The sequence below is a fragment of the Pelophylax lessonae genome (assembly GCF_965119305.1).
Source record: "Pelophylax lessonae genome assembly, chromosome: 12".
NCBI classification, from domain to species: domain Eukaryota; kingdom Metazoa; phylum Chordata; class Amphibia; order Anura; family Ranidae; genus Pelophylax; species Pelophylax lessonae.
Window position 1 is genome coordinate 111,306,174 of NC_138779.1, and position 22,085 is coordinate 111,328,258.

Genomic DNA, 22,085 nt, shown 5'->3' on the forward strand with positions numbered 1-22,085 from the left:
ATTTTGCACTCCAGATTTAGTAAATCAACCCCGTTCTTGTCTGGATAGAGCCAGCACTTTAGATGGACAGCCTGGTACAAGCCTATCCTTTAGGTCTGGGTGATAAAGTTAAGTACAGACTTTAAATAGGGCTTCTAAATATGCAAGAGACTTAAAACGCCTATTAAATGCCCAGTTTTCTATTATTGCTTAAATAAAAAGGCATGTTTTTTAGTTTTTGTGCTTTTACAGTATGTACAGAAGGCAATCAACCCCTTTAAGATAATTAAGGGAGAAAATAAACCCTTAAAACAGAGTATAAGAATTAGTCGCTATGGCTTCAGTTATATTTGTTCATAAACCTAGCTCAACAGGATCACAGTGAGCCCTGCAAAATGCATTCTGATGTGACCTCCATGCCGGCTCCAAAGAGACTATCGCATAAACAGTCCAATCTGTTCCTAAAACAGAACAAATCTAAGGAGAAACTGATGAGACCCTCCGATTGCAGACACAGAGCGTCAGTTTACCTCTATATTAAAACTAGTACCACAATGTAAATTCAGCTATAAAAAAAAAAAAAAAAGTATTTCAAAATAGACTTAAAATAAAAATGTCAGATGGCAACATCCCTCTGATCAGTATTGGCTGTGAATTCTTGCAATACAAACAAGACAAGAATGCCACCAGCAAACTGAATTAGCAGCATTTGGATCAACTGTTTTGCATAGCTTGATGACCAGAAATAGAAAGTGTATCCTAAAGTAGCCGTCATCCATAAATCATCAATATTCAGTATTAGCTGAATATAGAGGAAAGCTTTTACTCTTCAAACTGATGGCATGTTGATTTTTTTTTTCTCCTTTTCGCTCCGAATGGTCCAGGTTCTGACCTCTTTCCATGAAAGACACAACTGATCAATGACAATCAGCTCTTCAGGTTCTGTAGTAAGGGTGACTATCTATAGACTTGCAATGTTGGATTTCTTAGTGGTAATTCACAACATAGCAGGCAATGCTCTATGTTATATGGCAAAGTCACACTTGTCCATAAATAAAAAAAAAAAAAAAAAAAAAAAAGCTATGTGCTATATAAATACACTGAAGTATGTACATGTAATGTACCTGAATATACTTCGTGGCCTTAAACATTCAGAAAGTGAGTATTTTCACTTTTTGCACCTGGAAAACCTGCTTCCACTTCCAAATAAAGTTCAATTTTTGTTAAAGCAGAATTCAGTGTGGTTATCCACAGTACGAGATCACAAACTTCTGCTTCACCTGCGCAACAACCCAATGGACAACTTTTCTTTGTCCTCTCCTCTAGGCAGGCATTCCATTTATCACCAGACTTTGCTTTATCCATTTTGTCCTTCTCCACTTCCATCTTGCGGCACTGTCCATCATCCAGCAAGACTTTACATCTACAAGCAGCACTAAGATGCTATTCACTTGTGTCAAGTGTACATTCAACATGCTCTCTCCACCTTGCAGATAATCTTTTCATCGTAGAGTGGCAGTACAGCATCTTCCTCGGAGATCTCTTGGAATACAGCGTTGCATTCAAACTCCTGGCTCTCCTTTTTGAAGTAATATCTGAAAATGATAAAAATAGTTAGGGGGTTACTCTCTGAAATCAGTGTATAGTAGTCCACATCAAAACCAGCTTTTTATCATATACAAGAGCCTGTGATATATCTTTATAAATAGTACCAACATCCAATTTGCGTTTTAAAGTAGAAGGTGGCCAGGTCCTTTGTTTGTGATCCACTGTGGTTCTGAGCATCAGGTAAGACAATTCCTCCCACACCCCCGTGTATTTTGTTATATTATGTGGATACTAATTAACTGTTTGTTATCATTAGAATAAGCATAGTGTGCATAATACCCTCCTGAAGAAGTGGTCTCTACCACGAAACATGTTGAGGTACACACGTCTGGAAGTTTGAAAATCCCTAATAGGATTGTCATAACTGCAACTGTGCTTGTTTAATTGTTCATTCACATTTTATAGCACCCTTGTGCATATGTATGCGTTACATTTCTTTTAAAAAGTATGTTTGAATAAAAATGTCTTCATTAGTCATGAGTACAGTACCCATAAAGTCCTAAAAAAAAAAAAAAAATCTACTTTCCATTCCCCTTCCCCCTTGGACCTCACTGGCAGGTTTGGTCCTTGGTATCCCCTTCTCCTACTTTAAAACCGCTTTTTATCATGCTGCTCAAAAGAAGATTTCCAATTTGCTGCAATAGATTATTTCTCTCCCAAAAACATTGCTTTTTAGTCTTCATGCTGCTTAGCATTAGTAAAATGATAGGAAAGTCTATCATATTTACATGCTTTAAAACTTTTTTTTGCACACATTTCTTCAGTTACTTCCTGGTTTCTTGCCCTGGCAAATGAGGTCATACATGCCAGGAGTCTTCAGGAGGGGAGGAGGGGTTTTTGCAGCTAAGCAAACTCCCTGAATGCATGCCTGAGCTAGGGACAAATGGAATACAGGAAATAAAAATTCTACTTGAACTATTTGCCCTTACTCAAGATGGCCACAGCCAGAAATACTAGGGGGTGTTATTCAAAGTGATTTCTCAAGAAAAAGCATAGAGACGTGGAGGGATGGGAGAGTTTGCTTTGAATATTTAAAATGAATTAAGTAGTGTTTCTGATTTGTGGTGCTGTTTCAGTTGTGGATATTTTTAACCGATTCATGACAAAATGTTCCCATACATTTGTAATAATCTCTCACCCACAGGTGGTTAAGTGATCTTTTGAGGTTGTGTATTTAAATATGGCTGCCACATATCCAATTGACCATGTTGTTGTGGGACGGGGACGGGGACGGGAGGGGGGGGGTGCAACCATGTGTTGATGGCCTCACTCACAAAAATGATCTGTGAGTGGTCAAGAGGAATAATCACATCATGTGGGTCATCTCTGGTATACAGGACTATTAAAAACAAACAAAAAAAAAAAAAAAAAAAAAAAAGTCCATAGCATGATGAATAGTTTGTTTTTTGGAGCTGTGGAAAGACCAAGCACGCAGCTAGGATTTCTCATTTGTCCTGTTCCTCCAGCTATCCAGTAAGTATTATTTGATATTTTAGGATATTGGGAATAGGATGTAGGTTTAAATCATGGTATTTTGTGTAATGTTTATGGTAACTCATGTGTAAAAAGCCTTTTATAAAATTTTGATGCCCAGTAAAGTTTTGCTTCATGCTTTATCAAAAAACTGCTCTTGGTGTGTGTTCATTTTAAATATTCACTAGACATTTGTGTGGCTGTCTAGGATACCTGCAAATTCAGTATATTGTGCTGCAACAATTAGGAGCTAATCTGCTCAAGCGTATGCAGTCTTTCGCTTCATTATAAGTTTTGTTGTGCCCACATTTGATACAGGTGCTCAGATGCAGTGGAGATCTGGTTTAATGCCTTGCTTTCCCCTTAGTTATACTGTATTAAAAAAAAAAAAGTTTAGTACTTACTTGTAGCTTCCCTTCTTGCTCAGCAGCTCTTTAAATTCTTGCAAAGTCAAGCTTGGCTCCTTTGTTCGAATCATATAAGGGATTCTTTCTCCACAGAAGTAGTAGACAATCGCTAAACCTCCTTGCCCTTGGTCGCCGTTCAACTTCTTAGCGGACTTCAGCCTATAAAAAACATAAAACAATTGGGTGAGTAAAAAAATTATGGAGTGAGATTGCACCTCACATTTGTTTCAATGACCTCTAGGGCACTGTAACGCTGCCTGCACTAGGATTTGGGTTCATTAACGGAAGCCCATCAATTTTTTTAGGAAAACCAGTAATGAACACTTCTTCCTCTCCTGAACTTCCAACAGTAGGGTACTTGTTGTGAAAAGCCATCCTAGGAGCCCCAATCTACTGGCACTTCCAGCCAGAAGGCCTACTCTCACCCCTATGTCTGTAGTGAGATCTGACTCCATGCGATGCTATTTTATTGGCTCTGCAGGTGCCCACGTGACATGAAAGGACTGCATGTTTCAAGATTTGCTTGCAACAAAGGGGAGTGGAGTTAAATCTCAGGTTCTTTTTTACCCAACAGGTTCATTTAAAGTGGTTCTAAATGCATTTATTTTTACCTTAATACATTATATGCATAAAAAAAAAAAAAAAAAAAAAAAAAACCACACACCTTTCAGTGTTTGTTTCACCCCCTTTATACTTACCAGAGTACTGTATCGATCCAGCGCTGTGCTCATTTGCAGGACTTCTCTCCTCTTTCAGCTGTCACAGGTCTGGGTGAGAGCAGAGGGAGCCATTGGCTCCTGTTGCTGTCAATCAAATCCAGTGAGGAAGGGATGGGCCAATGAAGCCACACTGTGTGTCAATGGACACACACCCACAGCCCAAGCCAGGAGTGAGTCTGCACATGTGCCACAACAATAATTGACTTCCTATGGTGGAACACGCAAAAGAGAAGAGCCTGGAGTGCCGACAAGTGACCCCAGAAAAGAAAGCCCAGGGCTGCTCTGTGCAATATCACTACACAAAGCAGATAAATAAAAAAAAAAAAAAAAAAAAAAACTTTACAAATCACTTTGAGTGCTACAAAGAAAGCCACAATCTAAATATGCTTGAAGTCAGCAATGTACACATTGTACTGCCTTGTGCTTAACAGTCTCTGACCACCTCTACATTTCAAAGCCAAGAACTAAGGAGGGAAAGGAGCTCAGCGAAAAGAAAACACAAGCACACAGAAATAAAAATCAGACACATGTGTATTCTAAGCTTCTGCAAAATCGTGACAACTGCTATAGAGCAGAAGTGACACAAGATCACAAAGTACTTACTCTTCAGAGAGTTTCAGCGTGGAGAAGCCAGAAGAAGAGGAAACACTCTCCGTAGCTTTGCTTTTTTCTTTCAGCGTTGCAGACGGCGTACACCTTGGAGTACAAACAGACAGTATTAAGCTTTTGTGCCTAAAAAGCTCGGCAAGATTTACAATTGTTATTGGATTTACATGCATGACAGGATGGCGTAGTGTGCCATGAAGATATCCTTTCCTAAATGCAAAGTATCCAACCTATGTGAACCAGCATCTTTAGCTACTTTTTCAGATATCAAAATTTTGTTAATTTCACTTTTACCTGGCATTCAAGTATCTAAATAGAATATGGTCTTACATAAAAGAGGTATAGTGCAAACAATGATGTTCTGTGACATCAATCACAATAACTTAGCAGCTTAAAAGGCTGGTCCAATTATTTCAGTTTGCAAGGTTCTTGGCAGGTGATCCCCACACACACACACACATATATACACTTTTTTTAAACTTTAGTGCCAGGAAAAAAAAAAAAATATTAGTCAACAGAATGTCCAATTCCCTCTTGCTCTCACATCTGTTACAAAGCCAAGCAAGACCAAGTATTTTAGGGAAATCCAACTTCCAGAGAATGACGTGCCTTCATTGTGGCTTTATGAAAGGAGCAGAGACTCAAATTATTGTGGGAAACCTCACCACGGAGTCTCAGTGGGATGTGTGGAGCCGGAAGCAACAGAAGGAGGTCCACCCAAAAGTTTTCAGTGGGTTTTGCCTTTACAACATTCACAATGTAATGATGTACAGCAAGGGATGGTGGAGTATAAATAAAACAGAATGATCCACTCATTCAAGGAAAAGTAAGCCTGTACTGTACATAAATCTGGAATCCCAGCAGGAAGATAATGCTGTGGAGTTGTCCAAGACATGCAGAAGCCAGGGGCGGACAACCTGAACAATGCCGTTTCACAATTCCAATGATCTTTACCTGTTTTTATGAAGTTTTGGAACTCGCTTTTCCTCAACTAGGCGTCTGCGGGCTTCTTCCAGCTGGTCGAGGGTATTAGGAGCATTAAGAGGTGGCATAGAGGTATCCTGCAGGAACAGATGTGCCGGCTGGGATGCTGTACGGTGTGTCGTTCTCTTTAACTCTGGACATGGGTTTACACTGTAGAAAGAAAATTGGTTAGAAAATAAGACTTTCAGCGTTCAGTCAACCAGCTTCAAGCTACTATGGCATGGAAGTCATAGAATGAGCGTATGCAATGTTTTTTTTCAGCTTCTGCACATGTAGCAAACATTTACCAATTGAATAACTTACTTGGTGGGAGCATCCCGGTGATGTTTCTTCATCATTTTGGCACTGTCGAGAACCCACTGCAAGACACTATGGCTGCGTTCTATTTCCTGCTCGGTGGAAAGTGGTGTGGTCAGCCCAACCGAGGAGTGACCTTCCTCCGACTTGTGTGCTGTTGCACAGCCTTCTGGCTTTCTGTAACTTCTTGTACCCTGGGAACTAAAGAAGCAGATAAATGTAAGCATACAGAAAAAGTGCAATGTAGGCAGTGGTGATAATCTGCATGATGTAGCGGTATCTATAGGCACTGACAATGCATGGGAGAATGTCAAGTATGGGGCTGCATAGGTGCTCAGAACTTCAACAAGATGATAATCTAATTCAAACACACAAGACATCAGGACCCCCTCATTAGCAAGGGCATACATACCTGACAGAACTGCGTTGCTCTACATTCTGTGTGACAGGTGCCTCCATTCCTGGGGGAGCTTTCGGCCTTAAGTGACAGGAAGTTAAGCTTTGACCTTTGCCAAATGATGCTTGACCTTTGGCTTTTCTTTGAATGAAGGGAGATTGAGATCTAGGCGACAGATTTGCTGGCGTCTTCAAGACCCTTGATACGTGGTCATCCAGTATAGACTGTGGGTCATCCTCAAAGGAAGCAGCTGGCACATTGTCGTGGTTAGATGGAGGGATATCATATTCCGCTTTCTCTTCTTCCTGTTAGGATTAAAAAACACATTTTTCTCAAAATATTGTTTTCTTTTAACATTCCAGCCCCAAATTTTTTCAACCAAGCCACACTGTCAGCCTCTAGCCTGCCCTTTGAAGAGTATACAGTGATTAAAGCTACTCCTGTATCTTTAGGGCAGAACCTTGCCAAAGGCGACTCCAGTGGTATTCTAGAATTCTGCATGCCTGAACTTGTCACCTGTCATAATGCCAGGTGCACACTATGATCACAGACATTTTTTCTGCTGGTGCTGATAACTACTGCCTCCCTCCATGAAGTTTTCGAAGATTTTTTTTTTTACCTCTTTCAACCTCTGCAGCTTTTCCTCCAGCTTTTCTTCTGCCTCTCTTTGTTTTTTAACTTTTTCCAAAGCTAGCGTTAGTTTTGCAGCAAATTCTGCAGGGTTCGTTGGCATCATTTCAGCTGGTGGGCGCAAGGTTCTCTGTAAGAACAAAGAAAATATGTTCAGGGAAAAAAAAATCTGGCTGCAGAAATAATAAACTCACATCTCAGACAAGTAATGGCTTATATAAAAGAAGGCCAAGAGTGTGCAAAGTAGGTAAACCAAAGCAACCAATCAGAATTTGTTTCAGTGATCTGATGTCAATAAACTGAAATCTGACAAGTTGCCATAGAACACTGCATTCTGGAGTTTTCCTTGCATTCCTTTACTAAATAGGTCTACAATAGGCTTTTTTATCCTGTCTCATGTAGGCTGAAAGCCCCATTCCTTGCTATTCTAATGATGAACTCCCAAAAACCAATACAGGATCTGGCATTTGAAGCAGGCATTTGCATCTAGAATCATTCTGAATGGGCTTCGGCAAAAATATGAATATTTAGTCTTAAAGTGTTACTAAACCCAGGACCCTGCATTCACTATATCTGGTCTCCCACAATACATAGAACATGGAGATGCAATTTTAGTAAACTGCAACATACCTTTTCTCACCAGCAGTATATAGTAGTCTTGTGACTTCTATCAGTGACTGGTTTAAGCTTGTAGGAGGAGTTTTCATTCTCCCCCCCGTTGACCTATAAGGCTGCAGGACCCCTGACCCTCTGTCTGGACAGTGCTGAATAGCCATGTGCTGATTGATCCCACACTACCCAGCAATACACACCAAACTGAGCATGTTCAGCTTGCCCCCAAATGCTCTGTACCAGGGATCCTCAAACTACGGCCCTCCAGCTGTTGGGGAACTACACATCCATGAGGCATTGTAAAAAACTCTGACATTCGCAGACATGCTGGGAATCGTAGTTCCCGAACTGGAGGGCCAAAGTCTGCTCTGTACCATCAGGAGATGATTTGGGGGGGGACTGTGGAAGAAGGGGAGGATTAAAGAAAGGATCAAGCAGCCTTTTTTCCAAAATGGAGAGGATTATCCCCTTAGGATCCACAGTGAGTATAACAAGCATGCTTTACTGCATATACAGACGAATTTTACTGTTGTGGGTTTAGTAACACTTTGGGTTATTAAAATTATGTAGGCATGCCTAAGTTAAGGTTTCCCAGCTTCAGAGTGTCAGGCAACTGACAGCAGCAACTATCAATGTCAGGTAACCCTTAAAAGCTGGCCACACATGGATCAAACTTCAGCCGGTTCAGCATGGACTGGCCGAAATTTGATTCTTTCATGGGCATGCTGGTTGTACAGAAGTCGATTGACTTTTATGCAATCAGTCTGTCAGACTTTGTGGAATATGTAAAGTTTTACCACTGTACAAGAACTTAATGGAGGCTGCCATTAAACTCATCTCCTCTAAGAATGCTAGTTTGACACTCGCTGATCCGAAGTATAAAGAAATAGTTTGGACACTCATTTACACCATAAATGTTCTAGGACTGACTAACACACCAAAGTCAGACAAAGCCAGGCATCTAGCATTTTCAGGAGGCCTACAATAGCAGCCCCCATACCTGCTCATGATAGAGAGGCTTGAATACAGGTGGACAATCCTAAACCTTAAAGTAATCCAAAACAAATATTAGTAAAAACACCATCCATCTGTGAATGGTTCTTTAGGCCACCAGATTTGGTTATGCCATGTCTGAACCAGGACCAAAGCGAATGTGGGATACGCAAGAAAACATGTAACTGATCTATTACTCAGAAACCGTATATGTGCCAATTAAACCAGAGGGCCATTAAACACAAACATTATCAAGGGCTGAGAATATAGGAATAGGCCCTCATAGAAGGGACATTCATGATTAGCTTTCATTTTTAATTGCTTATACGAACACATTACAAAATACTTACAGGAACAAAAGGCAGAGGCACTTGTCCATTGGTACTGACACTTCTATGGATCTCCCTTTGCTTTTTGGAGCGATATGGTGGAATTCCATCTCTGTTAGTGAGATAAAAGGGTTTTTAGAAGTTATAAAAAAATAATTAACACATATTGACTGTAACAATTTGGAATTTTTAAAGTGGCTCTAAAACCTCAAGTGATTTTTTTTTTTTTGACCCTAATACACTCTATGCATTAAAGGTAAAAAACCTGTCACAGACTCACCCCCTCACCCCCCTTCTACTTACCTGAACCCTATCGTGATCCAGCGCTGTGCATGAGAGCTGTGGCTCACCTGGCTTTGTCCCTTCTCCCTGGGCAGATTAATAGCAGCAGGAGCCATTGGCTCCCGCTCCTGTCAATCAACTCCAGAGAGGAGGGAGCGGGGGACAGGGCCAACTCCTGCTGTCTGTAAGTCGACACAGCATCGGGTCTCAGGAGCAAGCCCCGTATGAGTGCCCCCATGGGAATCGGATTCCTATTGGGGGAAACCAGTAAGAGAGGAGGAGCCAGGAGCGGTGGCCCCAAGAGAAGAATCAGGGCCACTCTGTGCAATGCTATTGGACAGAGCAGCTAAGCATAGACAGGTTTGTTATTTAAAATAAAATAGGTTTCCTTTACAAATCACTTTAACTACCAAACACTCACAAAAACAGTCAAAATATGTACGGGAAACTAATGTTAAACTCGCTAAAATGTTTGTAATTTTATTTGGCCACTTGGGAGTCATAATCCTATCATAAATTTGTAGTTTGGAATGAGACACTGTTTTTCACTACTGCAGTTTTGCAGCAAGCTAACTGGACTGTGCAAGAGCATACGCTACCTACAAACTCCCTCTCTAGCTGCCAATGACTAAAAGCGGTTTGCGCTACAGCTCACAATCTATAAACTATTTTTTGGGAGATTTCCATCCAGTTCTGAGATTTACATAACTCAGACACAGAGCAACACTTACAGGTCTCGTCCCTCACCTAAGCTAACTGGAATGAAGAAGCAGTAGATTGATGAGCTTATCCCTGCCCCTCTGCTCCCTTCTATCAACATGTTCCATGCTTGCACATGAGAACTGCAACACCAACAAAATGGCTTTTAATGCTTCTACTTCCTTTTCCAGTCTAACTTCTGCTCTACAAGAATGCAAGAGGCTATATTAAATACATTTTAGGTAATTACATTGCTTACATAACATATTAATGAGCCCAAACTAATGTGGGTCTTCTGTGTCTGTCTGGAGCTCAGGTTAACAATTTTAAAAGTGAATGTAAAGTCTTTTTTTCTCCCTATTAAAATAAAAAACATGTAACTGCCCTATGCAATGATTTTGTAAAGAGCAGCCTGGATCCGCCTCTTCCCAGGCCCCTCCTTCCTGCTGAGTGCCCCCACAGCAAGCACCTTGCTATGGGGGCACCTGAGCCAAGCTGCAGCTCTGTGTATTCATTCAGACAGAGCTGCTGTTTGGCCCTGCCCCTCTCTCTCCTGATTGGGTGGAGTTTGATTGACAGCAGCGGGAGCCAATGGCGCCGCTGCTGTATCTCAGCCAATCAGGAGAGAGTCCCGGATGGCTGAGGCACTCATGGACATTGCTGGATAGAGGGGGGCTGCTGCACACAGAAGGCTTTTTATCTTAAATACATAAGGATAAAAAAACCTTCTGACTTTGCAACCACTTTAACTGAGAACATTATAGAACTAAAGAGTTAAGGGCAGGTTCATATATGTGCGCCCACGGTTCCGGTGCGTTCCTTTTTACCGGTTCAGGTGAAAATCAGGTCTTCATTTTTGCTGAATTTGCACCTGAACCGGACCCAGACACACACATGGATTATTTTGGAATGGAGACCGCGACCATCCTGTGCCTGTGTGAACCAGCTCTATTGCGCCCCGGGCAAACTCGCATATCATGTGATTTGGATGGGCAACCACCATCCAATTCGCACATATGTTAACCTGAGCCTTATATTCTTCAGTTACTGCCAACACTGGTGCGTCAAAGTGTACACATCGAAATGTTTCAAGGAACAAAATATGATGGGTTGTTACAGCTGTAAAGGTGCCAAACGGCCAAAATGAACACTCTTATGAGAGCAATGCACTTGGCAGTTTCATTGCAGTGAACAACAAAATTCCATGCATTGTCTTCAACAATAGGAAAATAAAAAGCAAGAGGCCATGTGTTTCTTGACCTGTACCCTCTGGAAGTCTACATGTTGAAAGAACAGAGGCCTGCATGACCACCTGCCAAAGACATCTAAACGTGTCCAAGCATGTGGAATTATTATTTCTCTTCTCACTCTTGCATTTCCTTTAGGGATGTTACCATTTCCCTTCATGTTATGTTATTTGTTTTTTAGAGCTCACACGTACTAGATCACAGCGTTTAATATTGGAAACTATGGACCTAAAATATTCCTTCCATCGTTAAAGAAAGTCAGGTCAAGGCAAAGAAATATGCATTTGACCTTGGCATGTTACGTAAAGATCAAATACTTACACACTACCATCTGTTATAGACATGCTGTCTTCTGTGAGGGCATCGCTTGAAATCTCACTGTCATTGATACTTGCTGCAGGGGCAAAGTACTGGTAGATGGGTTCAGTCTTTCGCAGATGGGATCTGTAAAAGATACAGATTAAATGGATTAAATACTAGAAAAATTTAGCTTGAAAAGGTTAGTTAACTGATGGAAGAAATATTTAAATTTAAAAGGAGGTGACATCAAGGTTTTGTTGCACCATGAAAGCAATTCTACTGCTAAATTTTCAAAGAATGAAAATATCAAAAGGCAAAGCCAGAAAGATATTAAAACTCAGTACCGCCACCTCCAATCTTCATTGGTTACAAGAGCCATGGCCACTTCTTGAATAATCGGCACATTTGACACTTTCGAGAGAGTCTGATCCCTACGCCCCAAGCTATGCACTGAGGGTTTCTTCTGCAGATCCCTTCATCACTACTGTGTCCCATATATAGTGATGCAAGAGCCAGAAGAAGCCACAGAATGGGATGCGGGGGTGTGGAGACTTCTGACACATGAGGAAGTGTGTCAGTTCTGAAGAGGCTGTTGCTCTGTAAGGAAGCAAAGATCAAAAGAAATGGGCAGCAGGACAGGCAAGCCCCATTTGAAGGTGACATTTTTAACATGTTATAACTCAGTGAGGCAAAGTCACCTTAAAAAGGTGGTCCTTGATTGGTTCAGCCATTTTTGTTACATTTAAAAATATTGGTTTTTACAAACATGGAATCTAGTGAGTCCAGTAAGGTCCACAAACCAGAGAACATGCATATCCATTTTTAAAAAAAGAGGGCTCAATGGCCTTCACAATGTTCTACTTAAAGCGGAGTTCCACCTAAAACCAAAAAAAAATACATAAAAATACTCCCGGGACAGTCAGGGCTAGTGCATTCCACAATGGATAGCCTCTGAACTGTCCCGGGTTGCACTTACCTGCAAGAAGAAATACTTACCTTGAAAATGTCTTGTCCAACGCTGCCATCTCAGGTGTGGGCAGCTTGAAGCCAGCGCGATCCTCTTCCGTCCTCTTCGGTCCCACAATGCACTGCACCAGCCCTGCCGTCACTTCCGGGGCTGCAGCGTCATCCCTGCACAGCTTCTGGGCATGCCCAGAAACTGTTTAGCAAGGTACGACGGCGCCTGCACCGGAACTGACGTCGGGGCCGATGCAGGCGCATTGATTCCTGGGAGCGATGACGTTCAGCTCCCAGGAATCATTGCAAGCCAGGAAGTGACGACTCGCCGTGGCCGCCGAGGGGAGGAAGAGGAAGCAAGGTAAGTATATTATCTTCTAAACAAGTAAAAAAAAAAAAAAAAAAAGCGATTATCCATTTGTTTTTCAGGTGACAACGGGCGGGCATTAAGATGGACGGAACTTGCATTTTGGGGTGGAACTCCGCTTTAAAGTTGTGCCCCACTTCCTGGAAAAATCAGTAGGCCGACAGAAAATACGAACTTGTCCTACATTTAGGACAACTGGTGCACGCACCAAAAAGTAAAAACCCAGTTTCGAGACAAGTCTAATTTAAGAAGTTATCTGTAAAATCTTCTGCCACATGAACTTTTTCTTCTGGAATTTCTCTAGCATGGTTTTACATTACTGTGATTTGTATTGACACATTACTGTCGTTAGTGTATCAAATCCTCTTTCTTGGTTGAGCATCAGACAAAAAAAAAAGAAAAAATTCAAAAAGGGAACTTGGCTGTTTGCTATTTTATTTTTAATAGCAAGAAGTTTGGACAACCAAAAAAGAAAAAAAAAAAAATCTGTAGCTCAAATATATCTTCCAAACTGATGCTTCTAACAGATTTACTATCTAATCCAACATAAGCCATAAAAAAGAATAACTGTTATTTAAAAAAAAAGTCATTATAAGATAAGAAGGCTTTGAAACAGTAAGGCATCTTGGGAGGGAGGGGGAAAGCATAGAGGGAGAAAAAAAAGCCCGGCCCGCTTCATGGATATGGTTCTTTGATCTCTGGAGCAGGGAGAGATTTTGTTCACATCAAAGATATGTGAGCTCAGGGAAAGGAATAACAGCTAAGTTAACCTTTAACACAAGGAGGGGAGGAACAAAGAAAATGAAGAAAAAGTGCCAGAGAACAAACAAAATAGCTTGAAGTAAAGAAGAAAAAAAAATTAACCCATCATTAACTCAAAAAAAAAAAAAAATCCTATCAAATGCAAAAACGAACAAACTACTATTAAAAAAAGAAAAAGGGTAAAAGACGCCATTAAAGAAACTGGTTAGGTTCCCAGGACTCACCTTTGGTTTCTAGGTGGCAAACGTGAGAAGGCACGGTTTAGTTTCCCCATCGTTCCCAAGCCAACATTATGGTGGTGGAACCCGCCACATTCCTCATCCTCAGTAAGTGTAGGTAGACCAGGCCCAGGGCTATCCGGAGTGGGACTATCCACAGCATGAGCGTATTCCTTGCATATGTCAGACTGCAAAAAGGAAGGAAAGGCCTCTTGCTCCATGGCCCTCTGAATCTCCTGCTGAGCTTGGTCAAACAAAGTCCTATTCAGCTGTTGGTTCTTAACACATTCCTTCACTTGGGCCCTTGTGGCTGGCTTTAAACGTCCTGAAACAGCTTGGCTATTTTGTACATACCAACGATATATGGCTTTGGCTGTCTTTGAAGTCTTGGGTTCTGCTGGGTCCATGGCTCTAAAGCCATTGCATGCAAACCAAAAGCTTAGAAGATCCACCAGGCCCTGCCCTTCCAGATACATCCGAAAGAGTGTAGCACCATCTTGATCATCCAACAAAAGATTGAGGGATCTGCCCCACCGAGAGAAACGAGAGTCATTGGCAACACAACCTTCGGCTTCCCTAAGGGGCTCTTCCTTGTGCTTCATTTGTTGCTCAAAATATTGTGGCTCCATACTGAATTTTTCAGTCTTAATTGAAAGAAAGAAAAAAATTGGTTAGCATGGTACTCCGTGGCAAAGGTGATCAAGTACTAACAGACAGACCTCCATGACAAAAAAAATACATCAGAAGAAAGAAAGTTATGGCAGCATTTAGATTGATTCTTCATGCTGGTTAGGTTGTATGGGCAACTAGTTCTAATCTTTACATGAGGCCTATAAGCTTCTGCATAAATAAATCAGGTTTATTGAAAAGAAATGGAATTACTCTTCTTGCCACATAGGTGTAGATAATGACTGAAGTTACCAAAAACTTTGTAACATGTATATTATGCTAGATGAGGGGTTCTGAACCAGAGTTCCATGGAACCCAAGTGTTCCTCCAGGAGGTTACTAGGAGTTCCTTGAGCAATGAGCAAGTTCTACCTCTCCGATAAGTTCCCACTAACACCATTGATCTTTTTAGCCATCTGTAAAGGGGCAATTCTTTCTAATGACCACAAATGTAATGAACATTCCTCCTACTGACCATTACACTAATGTATCATGAGTTGTAGATATAGTAATTTCTAGGAGGGGTTCCTGAGACCAGAAAGTTATTTAAAGGGCTCCTCTGTTGAAAATGTTGCGAAAGGCTGAGTTAGAGAGAAGATAAATGGCCGCTACTCCATACTCCTATTACTTGACCTCTCATACTGTTGACCACCAGCTCCTTCTTAATAAACACTGTTCCCTTGGCCTCCAAGATTCTGCTACATCTTAGTTCTCCTCCTACCCATCAGAGCACTCCTTCAGTGTTGCCTACAAATATAGCTCCTCCCAGCCACTGCCCCTTTCTGTGTGGGTTCCCCAAGGCTCTCTTCTTGGACCCCTTCTCTTCGCTAGCTACACTGCCTCCCTTGGTAACTTGATAACCGCCCATGGCTTTCAATACCATGTATAGGCCGATGACACTCAAATCTGTCTACTCCTCACCTCACTCCTTCAGTCTCCTCTCGCATTACTAACTTGCATATCAGCATGGATGTCGCACCATTTCCTCAAACAAAATCTCTAAAACTGAGCTGGTAGTATTTCCCCCCCCCCCTCCCCGCCCATGCCCCTCTCCATGACTTTTCCATCAAAATCATTAACGCAACCATCAATCCCTCCCCTCATGCCAGGGTACTAGGTGTAATCCTAGACTCCGACCTGTCCTTTCAGCCCCAAATCCAATTATTGTCAAAAGCTTGTAGACTTCACCTACGCAACATCTCTAAAATGCGCCCCTTTTTAACAACCTAAACCACCAAGCTACTCATTCACTCCCTTGTTATCCCTCGCCTATTGCAACTCTCTTCAAATAGGCCTACGTCTCCATAGGCTATCCCTTCTTCAGTCTATCATGAATGCTGCTGCCAGGCTTATCCACCTTACCAACCGCTCAATGTCTGCCACCCCCTCTCTGCCAATCCCTTCACTGGCCCCCCGATTGTCCAGTAAATTAAATTCAAAATACTACCCACAACATACAAAGCCATTCACAACTCTGCCCCGAGCTACATCACCAATCTTGTCCCCAAATATTACCTAAACCACCCTCTCCGGGCCTCTCAAGACTTCCTACTCTTAAGCTCCCTTGTCTCCTCCTCCCATGTTAGTCTCCAGAATTTCTCCAGAGCCTCTCCCATCGTCTGGAACTCTCTACCTCAACCTGTCCGGCCATCTAATTCTCTAGCTGCCTTCAGGCGATCCCTGAAACCTCATCTCTTAAGGAAAGCCTATCACTCCCCCAGCTTATCTTTTACCTCTTCCATCAGCTCATTCCCCACAGTTACAACCTCTTGTTAACACCTCCTCCACCCTATTAGATTGTAAGCTCTTCTGAGCAGGGCCCTCTTCAAGCGCTGCATAAACTGTTGGCGCTATAAAAATCCTGAATAATAATAATAAAAATAGGGTTGCTCGGAGCAGGCCCAAATCGAGCTGGTGAATGTTGAACTGCCCAATCAAACTATTACTATTGTGTACATTGGCAAGAACCAATGGGTAAGGGCATTTTTTTTTTTTTTTTTTAAGAGTAACAAAAGCTTACCTTGTAGTTCTTAGTCTCCTGGCCTGGCACTGGTGGGCGTATAGAAGTCTCCCTGAAGATTCGTCCTGAGTCTGGCATGCAGGTCAGCACCCCAGCAGAACTCATGGCTGCCAGAAGTTGTGACAACGGTCTGATAAAAGAAATTAAATGTTAGTGGAGAATGACTCATGAGATGCATGAAGAAACATTTACCTAATTTAGAGGGAACAGTGTCCCAACGTTATCACGGTTGTATGAAGGCACCAGAGACACACCTATTTGAATAAAAGGCTTAACACAATAAAACCTCTGTGTGGATTGCAGTAGTGGTCTTGGATTTATGCTGAATGAAAAGGAAATGGCCTCTTGTACAGGCAAACCCCAGTTTACCACTAACCAATAACATGATTGGTAACGAACAACCCCTTTGGTCTAAATACAACGCTACCACTGGACTGCACATTTCCATCAATAAAGAGCGCAATATATATATATATATATACATATACACACACACACACACAGGACTGTTTGCAATATTAACTAGAGAGTCTTACGACTCTCCTTAAAAGCTTACAAAGATCATTTCTTTAGCTTTGCTGCTGAAACAAGTTGTTTTGCGCCATTTTTCTTAACTGCAATCCTGTGTACATAACTCACAAGTACCTTAGGCCCAAAAACATCTACTACTAGCAAAACTTAGCAACGTAGAACAAAAAATAAATAAAAATGCATCTGCCTCCTACGGGAAAGTTTTAAATTGAGGTTGGCAGAAAGTAACTTTGTAAATAGGCCCCACAGCATCCATTTTAGCCAGTAAAGAGCACACACACGCACACTTGTTCCCTGTTTGTAGAGCCTCCAGGCAAAAGGATTCATCCCTGTGACTTCTATCATCCACCATTATGGCTACAGCCAATATTAGAAGCCAAACGAATGACATTTCATTAGAAAAGAACCCTGCGGCCTGTACACTGAGGCCGAACCACGCAGGGTGAAAACATACACACATGATGTAGTCGTGAAAATGTGTTTTTGCTCTTGGCTTCATAAAGTTTATTGTGAATCATTAAGTGTGCATTAAGGGAAGAATCCACTTTAGACTGCAGCCTATAACTCCTCCGGAACTGCAAGTTTCTATTACAAGTAAATGGCCATCTGGGATCCATTTTCCTCCTTTTCAACATGACTTACGCCATACCCTGTCGCCCTGTAGAGTTTTTCAAGAGAAATTATTCACAACAGGTGGGCCAAAGGCGCTCTCTTCCCCAGCATACCAGTGAATGCGTCCAATATATCCAGATGTTTGAACACTTTTATAGGTACAAGTTCACAGACATTTGCGGATAAGGGAAGCAAGAAATATTTCACCAATTCTCATGAAATACTATACAGTTGAGGCCCACTTTGCCCCTCGCCTGCAGACAGCATGAGAGCCGCGATAGGTCACACTGCAGCTTCTATATAGAAGAGAATGCAAAATACTGCGGTTGCTCCTAGCAACTGGAGGCCAGCTTGCATGCTTTGGACTATTTTGTTGCCCCGGGGTATGGGAACACATTTTGTGGGGGTTAAAGGGGGGGGGGGGGTCTCAAAAAACAGTAAATTAGATTCCCCTAAAACTCCAGTATACTTTGTTTTTAACACTTCTGCTTTAAATTCAGACTTCTGCGTTGCAGGTACATTTGTTGTGCTGTAGTGTTATTGGTTTAATTGCACCCCAAAATTGTAGATTTAGAGCACCACAACACATAAAGGCAAAAAAATAATAAAATAAATAGTACGTCTTTTACAATATGCACTATATAGCCTATTCAAAAAAAATGAGCTGGCTCACACTTTTGCATGTTTCTGCCATTGAAGTCTATGGAGCCGAAAAACGCACATTGATCCACCTGCAGTATTTTTTCTGGCGTACGGAAGCCCGGTGCACCTCCACACTTGTTGCGGCGACGCATCATAATGCGAAGGATCAGTGTAAAGGATCTCCGATTGCTCATGCACCAGAGAAAAAAAAAAAAAAAAAAACTACGGAAGGGATTAGGTTGCTATGGACAACGACTCCATCTTTCTGAGCTCCAATTCAACTCTGCCGAGTAAAAATTTTTTTTGGGAAACCGAGACAATAAGATAATTTACCTACGTCTGACCCCCAATTAAATAGACCATTGGTGTCCGGTTAACTTCATTTCAAAGCGTGACACTTGGGGGGCGGTTGCATCCAAACCCCCCCCCCCTCCCCTGCTGGGACACAGAGCAAGCTTTGGATTGCACAGGACATGAAAGCCTCCCTGCAAATTGATGCCACTCATTTCCCATAGTGGGGTAGGTGAGAACGACCTTTCAGAAAATATTTAGCTTGGGGTGGGGGGGTGTAGTATCCTCTTCCACTGGAACACACTGCATACTTTGATAATCAAGAATGCGCACAATGCGGCGTTAGGCTCAGCACAACATTAATAAGCCACCACGTTACAAGGCGTCCTTGCAGGATCTACCAGAAAAGAAATTGTTTGGAATTAATCAGAACCTCTAGGCCACAAACACAGCTCATTACTTTATTAAAGACTTGACTACACAGCAAGGGGGGGCTTAAGCCATGCTTGTATCCATTACATCCCACATGGAGAACACTGGGAACGTCACGCAATAAAGTGCCTTCAAACTTCCATGAAAAGATGAAATGCGTGCAACAAATCACACAACCAAAGGAACTGCTCCATAAACCTCTAACAGCCTCTTCCAGGGATATGGTATTGCCAATGCAAAAAAAAAAAAAAAAAGAAACCCCCCCCCCCCCCCATTTATTTAGCAGATTTTTTTTATCTTTAATAGCACATAGAGAACTGCTGGATGCAACAGTGGGAATCTATTTTATTCTAAAGTAAATCAGAGCAGAGCAGGTTTACTTTCAGGACAGATATGCAAAAACCTGGGACTGAAAATCAAATCACTCCACAAGAGAGGAACGATAAAGGACAAAAAAAAAAAAGTTTTTTTCTTAAATTTTTAATTTTTCTTAATTTTTGATTTGAGTGAAGTAAGATGAATGGCCCTTGTCAAGTTTTATTTTTTTTTGCTATCTGCCATTGCGGAGCTTTAACCTCACTTCCTGTTTCAGAGACACAACAGGAAGTGAGAAGAGATCTTTCCAAAGTGGGGAAAATCTTCCTCTAGAGAGTTGAGACAGTGACCCCACTGGAAGATTTCCCCTCCATTCCCATTTTGGGAACAATTCAACATTTTGGATTTTTATCAAGTCCCACTGCCAATGGTCATCGGGACAAAGAGGGTGAATCCCTCTAGTAGGGACACTGACAGCAATACAAAACCGACTGCTTCAACCTCCTCACTCAAGCAAAAACTTAAGACTGACTTTCCTAACAAAAGCCTGAAGGCACTAAGAAGCCCCTCTACCAGCCCAGGGCATTTGGTTGTTTTCCAGCCCCCCTATAAATGATGGTTTTAGAACAACTATTCTTTCAGTTGATGGGAAGTAAGTGGCCAATAATTAGAGAAAAAAAACACTGCCTTGCCTCTGCCACAGATCTCAGATCCTGTGGGGCCAATTTTGGAGAAATCATTGTCAAGGTGATCAGAATGGTTCAGGTCCACTTCCAGTGACAGATCTACAGATCACTTAGGCCAGGATAATATGTATATTGGGCAACTGGGAATGTCATTGGAAAGGTGATCTGAGAAGATCAGGCCCACTTCTAGGGACAGGTATCAGCTCATGGTCCACAAAAATACATTTAATAATAAAAAATAATTCAAGCTGACTGGGCATGGTGTAAATAAGGCAAGGAGGCAGATCTTGGGGCAGGGAATTCCATTGAAAAGTTGGGCTGAGCATATCACTTCCAGGGACAGATCCTAGAGTAAATAAACCGGTAAGTGTGGGTATGGTGTAGAGATGGCCAGGACTGCAGGAACTGGTAGGAAAGTTGGGGAGAGTAGAGGAACCTGTGCTCCCAATCAGGACCAGGGTGTACAGAGCTGGGATCAGTACACAAAGTTGCAATGTATGGGAAGTGATCAGATCTGGAAGTGATAGGATACAATACAGTGTATGGGAAGTGGTCAGATACAATGCATGTGAAGTGATTGAATCTGGAAATGATCAGATGCAATGTATGGGAAGTGACTGTATAAGTAAGAGATCCGATCCAATGTATGGGAAGTGACTGTATCGGGAAGAGATTGGATACAATACAATGTATGGGAAGTGATTGGATAGGGAAGTGATCGGATTCAATGTATGGGAAGGGACTGTATCGGAAGTGATCGGATTCAATGTATGGGAAGTGACTGTATCGGGAAGAGATCCGATTCAATGTATGGGAAGTGACTGTATCGGGAAGAGATCCGATTCAATGTATGGGAAGTGACTGTATCGGGAAGAGATCCGATCCAATGTATGGGAAGTGACTGTATCAGGAAGTGATCGGATCCAATGTATGGGAAGTGATGGGATTGGGAAGTGATCGGATCAGATCCAATGTATGGGAAGTGATGGGATTGGGAAGTGATCGGATCAGATCCAATGTATGGGAAGTATTTAGATTGGGAAGTGATCTGATCAGATCCAATGTATGGGAAGTGATGAGGTTGGGAAGTGATCGGATGAGATCCAATGTATGGGAAGTGATCGGATCCAATGTCATCCAATGTAGCCATATGCTGTGAGAGTGCCCGGTGCAGGAGAGAGGGGGGGGGGGGCACTCCTGGTGCCGGGACATCGGGGATCCCAGATGAGAGCAGATCGCCCCCCCTCCCCGTAGTGATGGAAAAGTTGTCAGCACTCACCTCCCCAGGCGGATCCCGGTTGCGGGTCGGTCGGTGTTCCCGGTAGATCAGAGGTGTAGAAGGGGCCGGGGTAGCTGACTCATGGCCGCGGTCCTCCCATGTAAGATCCAAGTTTGTAATCCAGGCTGGAGAGAGCAGAGCGGAGCTCCCACCTTCCTCGGGTAAGCCAGAACTGGAAGGACTCCTCTCCTCTCCTCTCCCTCCTCTCTCTCTGAACTTTTTTTTTTTTTTTTTTTAATCAAAACCAAAAAGCCCTTTTTCACTCCCCCTGGGGACAAAGCCAAAAGAACAAAGGGGTGTTATGGCTTTAATGAAACATCAGTGGAGATCACTGAAAGCTGCGTCCTGGAAGCTCCATACATGCGCCTCTCCTTACAAAGCAACTAAAAGCGCTTCAAAAAATCTCCCCGCCTTCCCTCGTATTTCCCAGGGACTTGTAAAGACGGAGCCTTGCTTTTTCCGCTAAAACGGGGCGGCTGGGGATTTTTCCGAGCCGGTTGAAGCGTTTGCCTGTGTCGGCGTCTCTGCCAGGACCTGGGATTTCTGAATTCCTTTCTTAAAGCCAGACTCCCCCCTCTGGTTAAGAAAAAGAGTCCTTTGAAGGGCGCCGGACCAATCAGCGCGCAGAGTCTCCAGCAGCTATTCCTTTCATCCCATCTTCAAAGAGCCTTCAATCACTGTTAACCCCTCCAGTGCTGCCAGCCAGGAGGCCGAGAAAAGGGGAGGGGGGGTGGGGAAGGGAT

The 22,085-nt window shown here is 42.4% G+C and overlaps 1 protein-coding gene across 1 annotated transcript; it reads right to left on the reverse strand.

Moving 5' to 3' along the window:
- Nucleotides 1-1,328: 1,328 nt before the first annotated feature.
- On the reverse strand, nucleotides 1,329-21,851 carry LOC309568806 (axin-related protein-like). The gene is made up of 12 exons (XM_082274592.1): nucleotides 21,343-21,851; nucleotides 16,555-16,684; nucleotides 13,873-14,510; nucleotides 11,584-11,706; nucleotides 9,056-9,146; nucleotides 7,090-7,230; nucleotides 6,486-6,775; nucleotides 6,080-6,274; nucleotides 5,747-5,926; nucleotides 4,790-4,882; nucleotides 3,465-3,626; nucleotides 1,329-1,574 (listed from the first exon to the last, which is right to left on the reverse strand). The coding sequence occupies exons 2-12, from the start codon at nucleotides 16,657-16,659 to the stop codon at nucleotides 1,448-1,450; spliced, it is 2,145 nt and encodes a 714-aa protein (XP_082130718.1). The 5' UTR covers nucleotides 16,660-16,684; nucleotides 21,343-21,851; the 3' UTR covers nucleotides 1,329-1,447.
- Nucleotides 21,852-22,085: the final 234 nt, after the last annotated feature.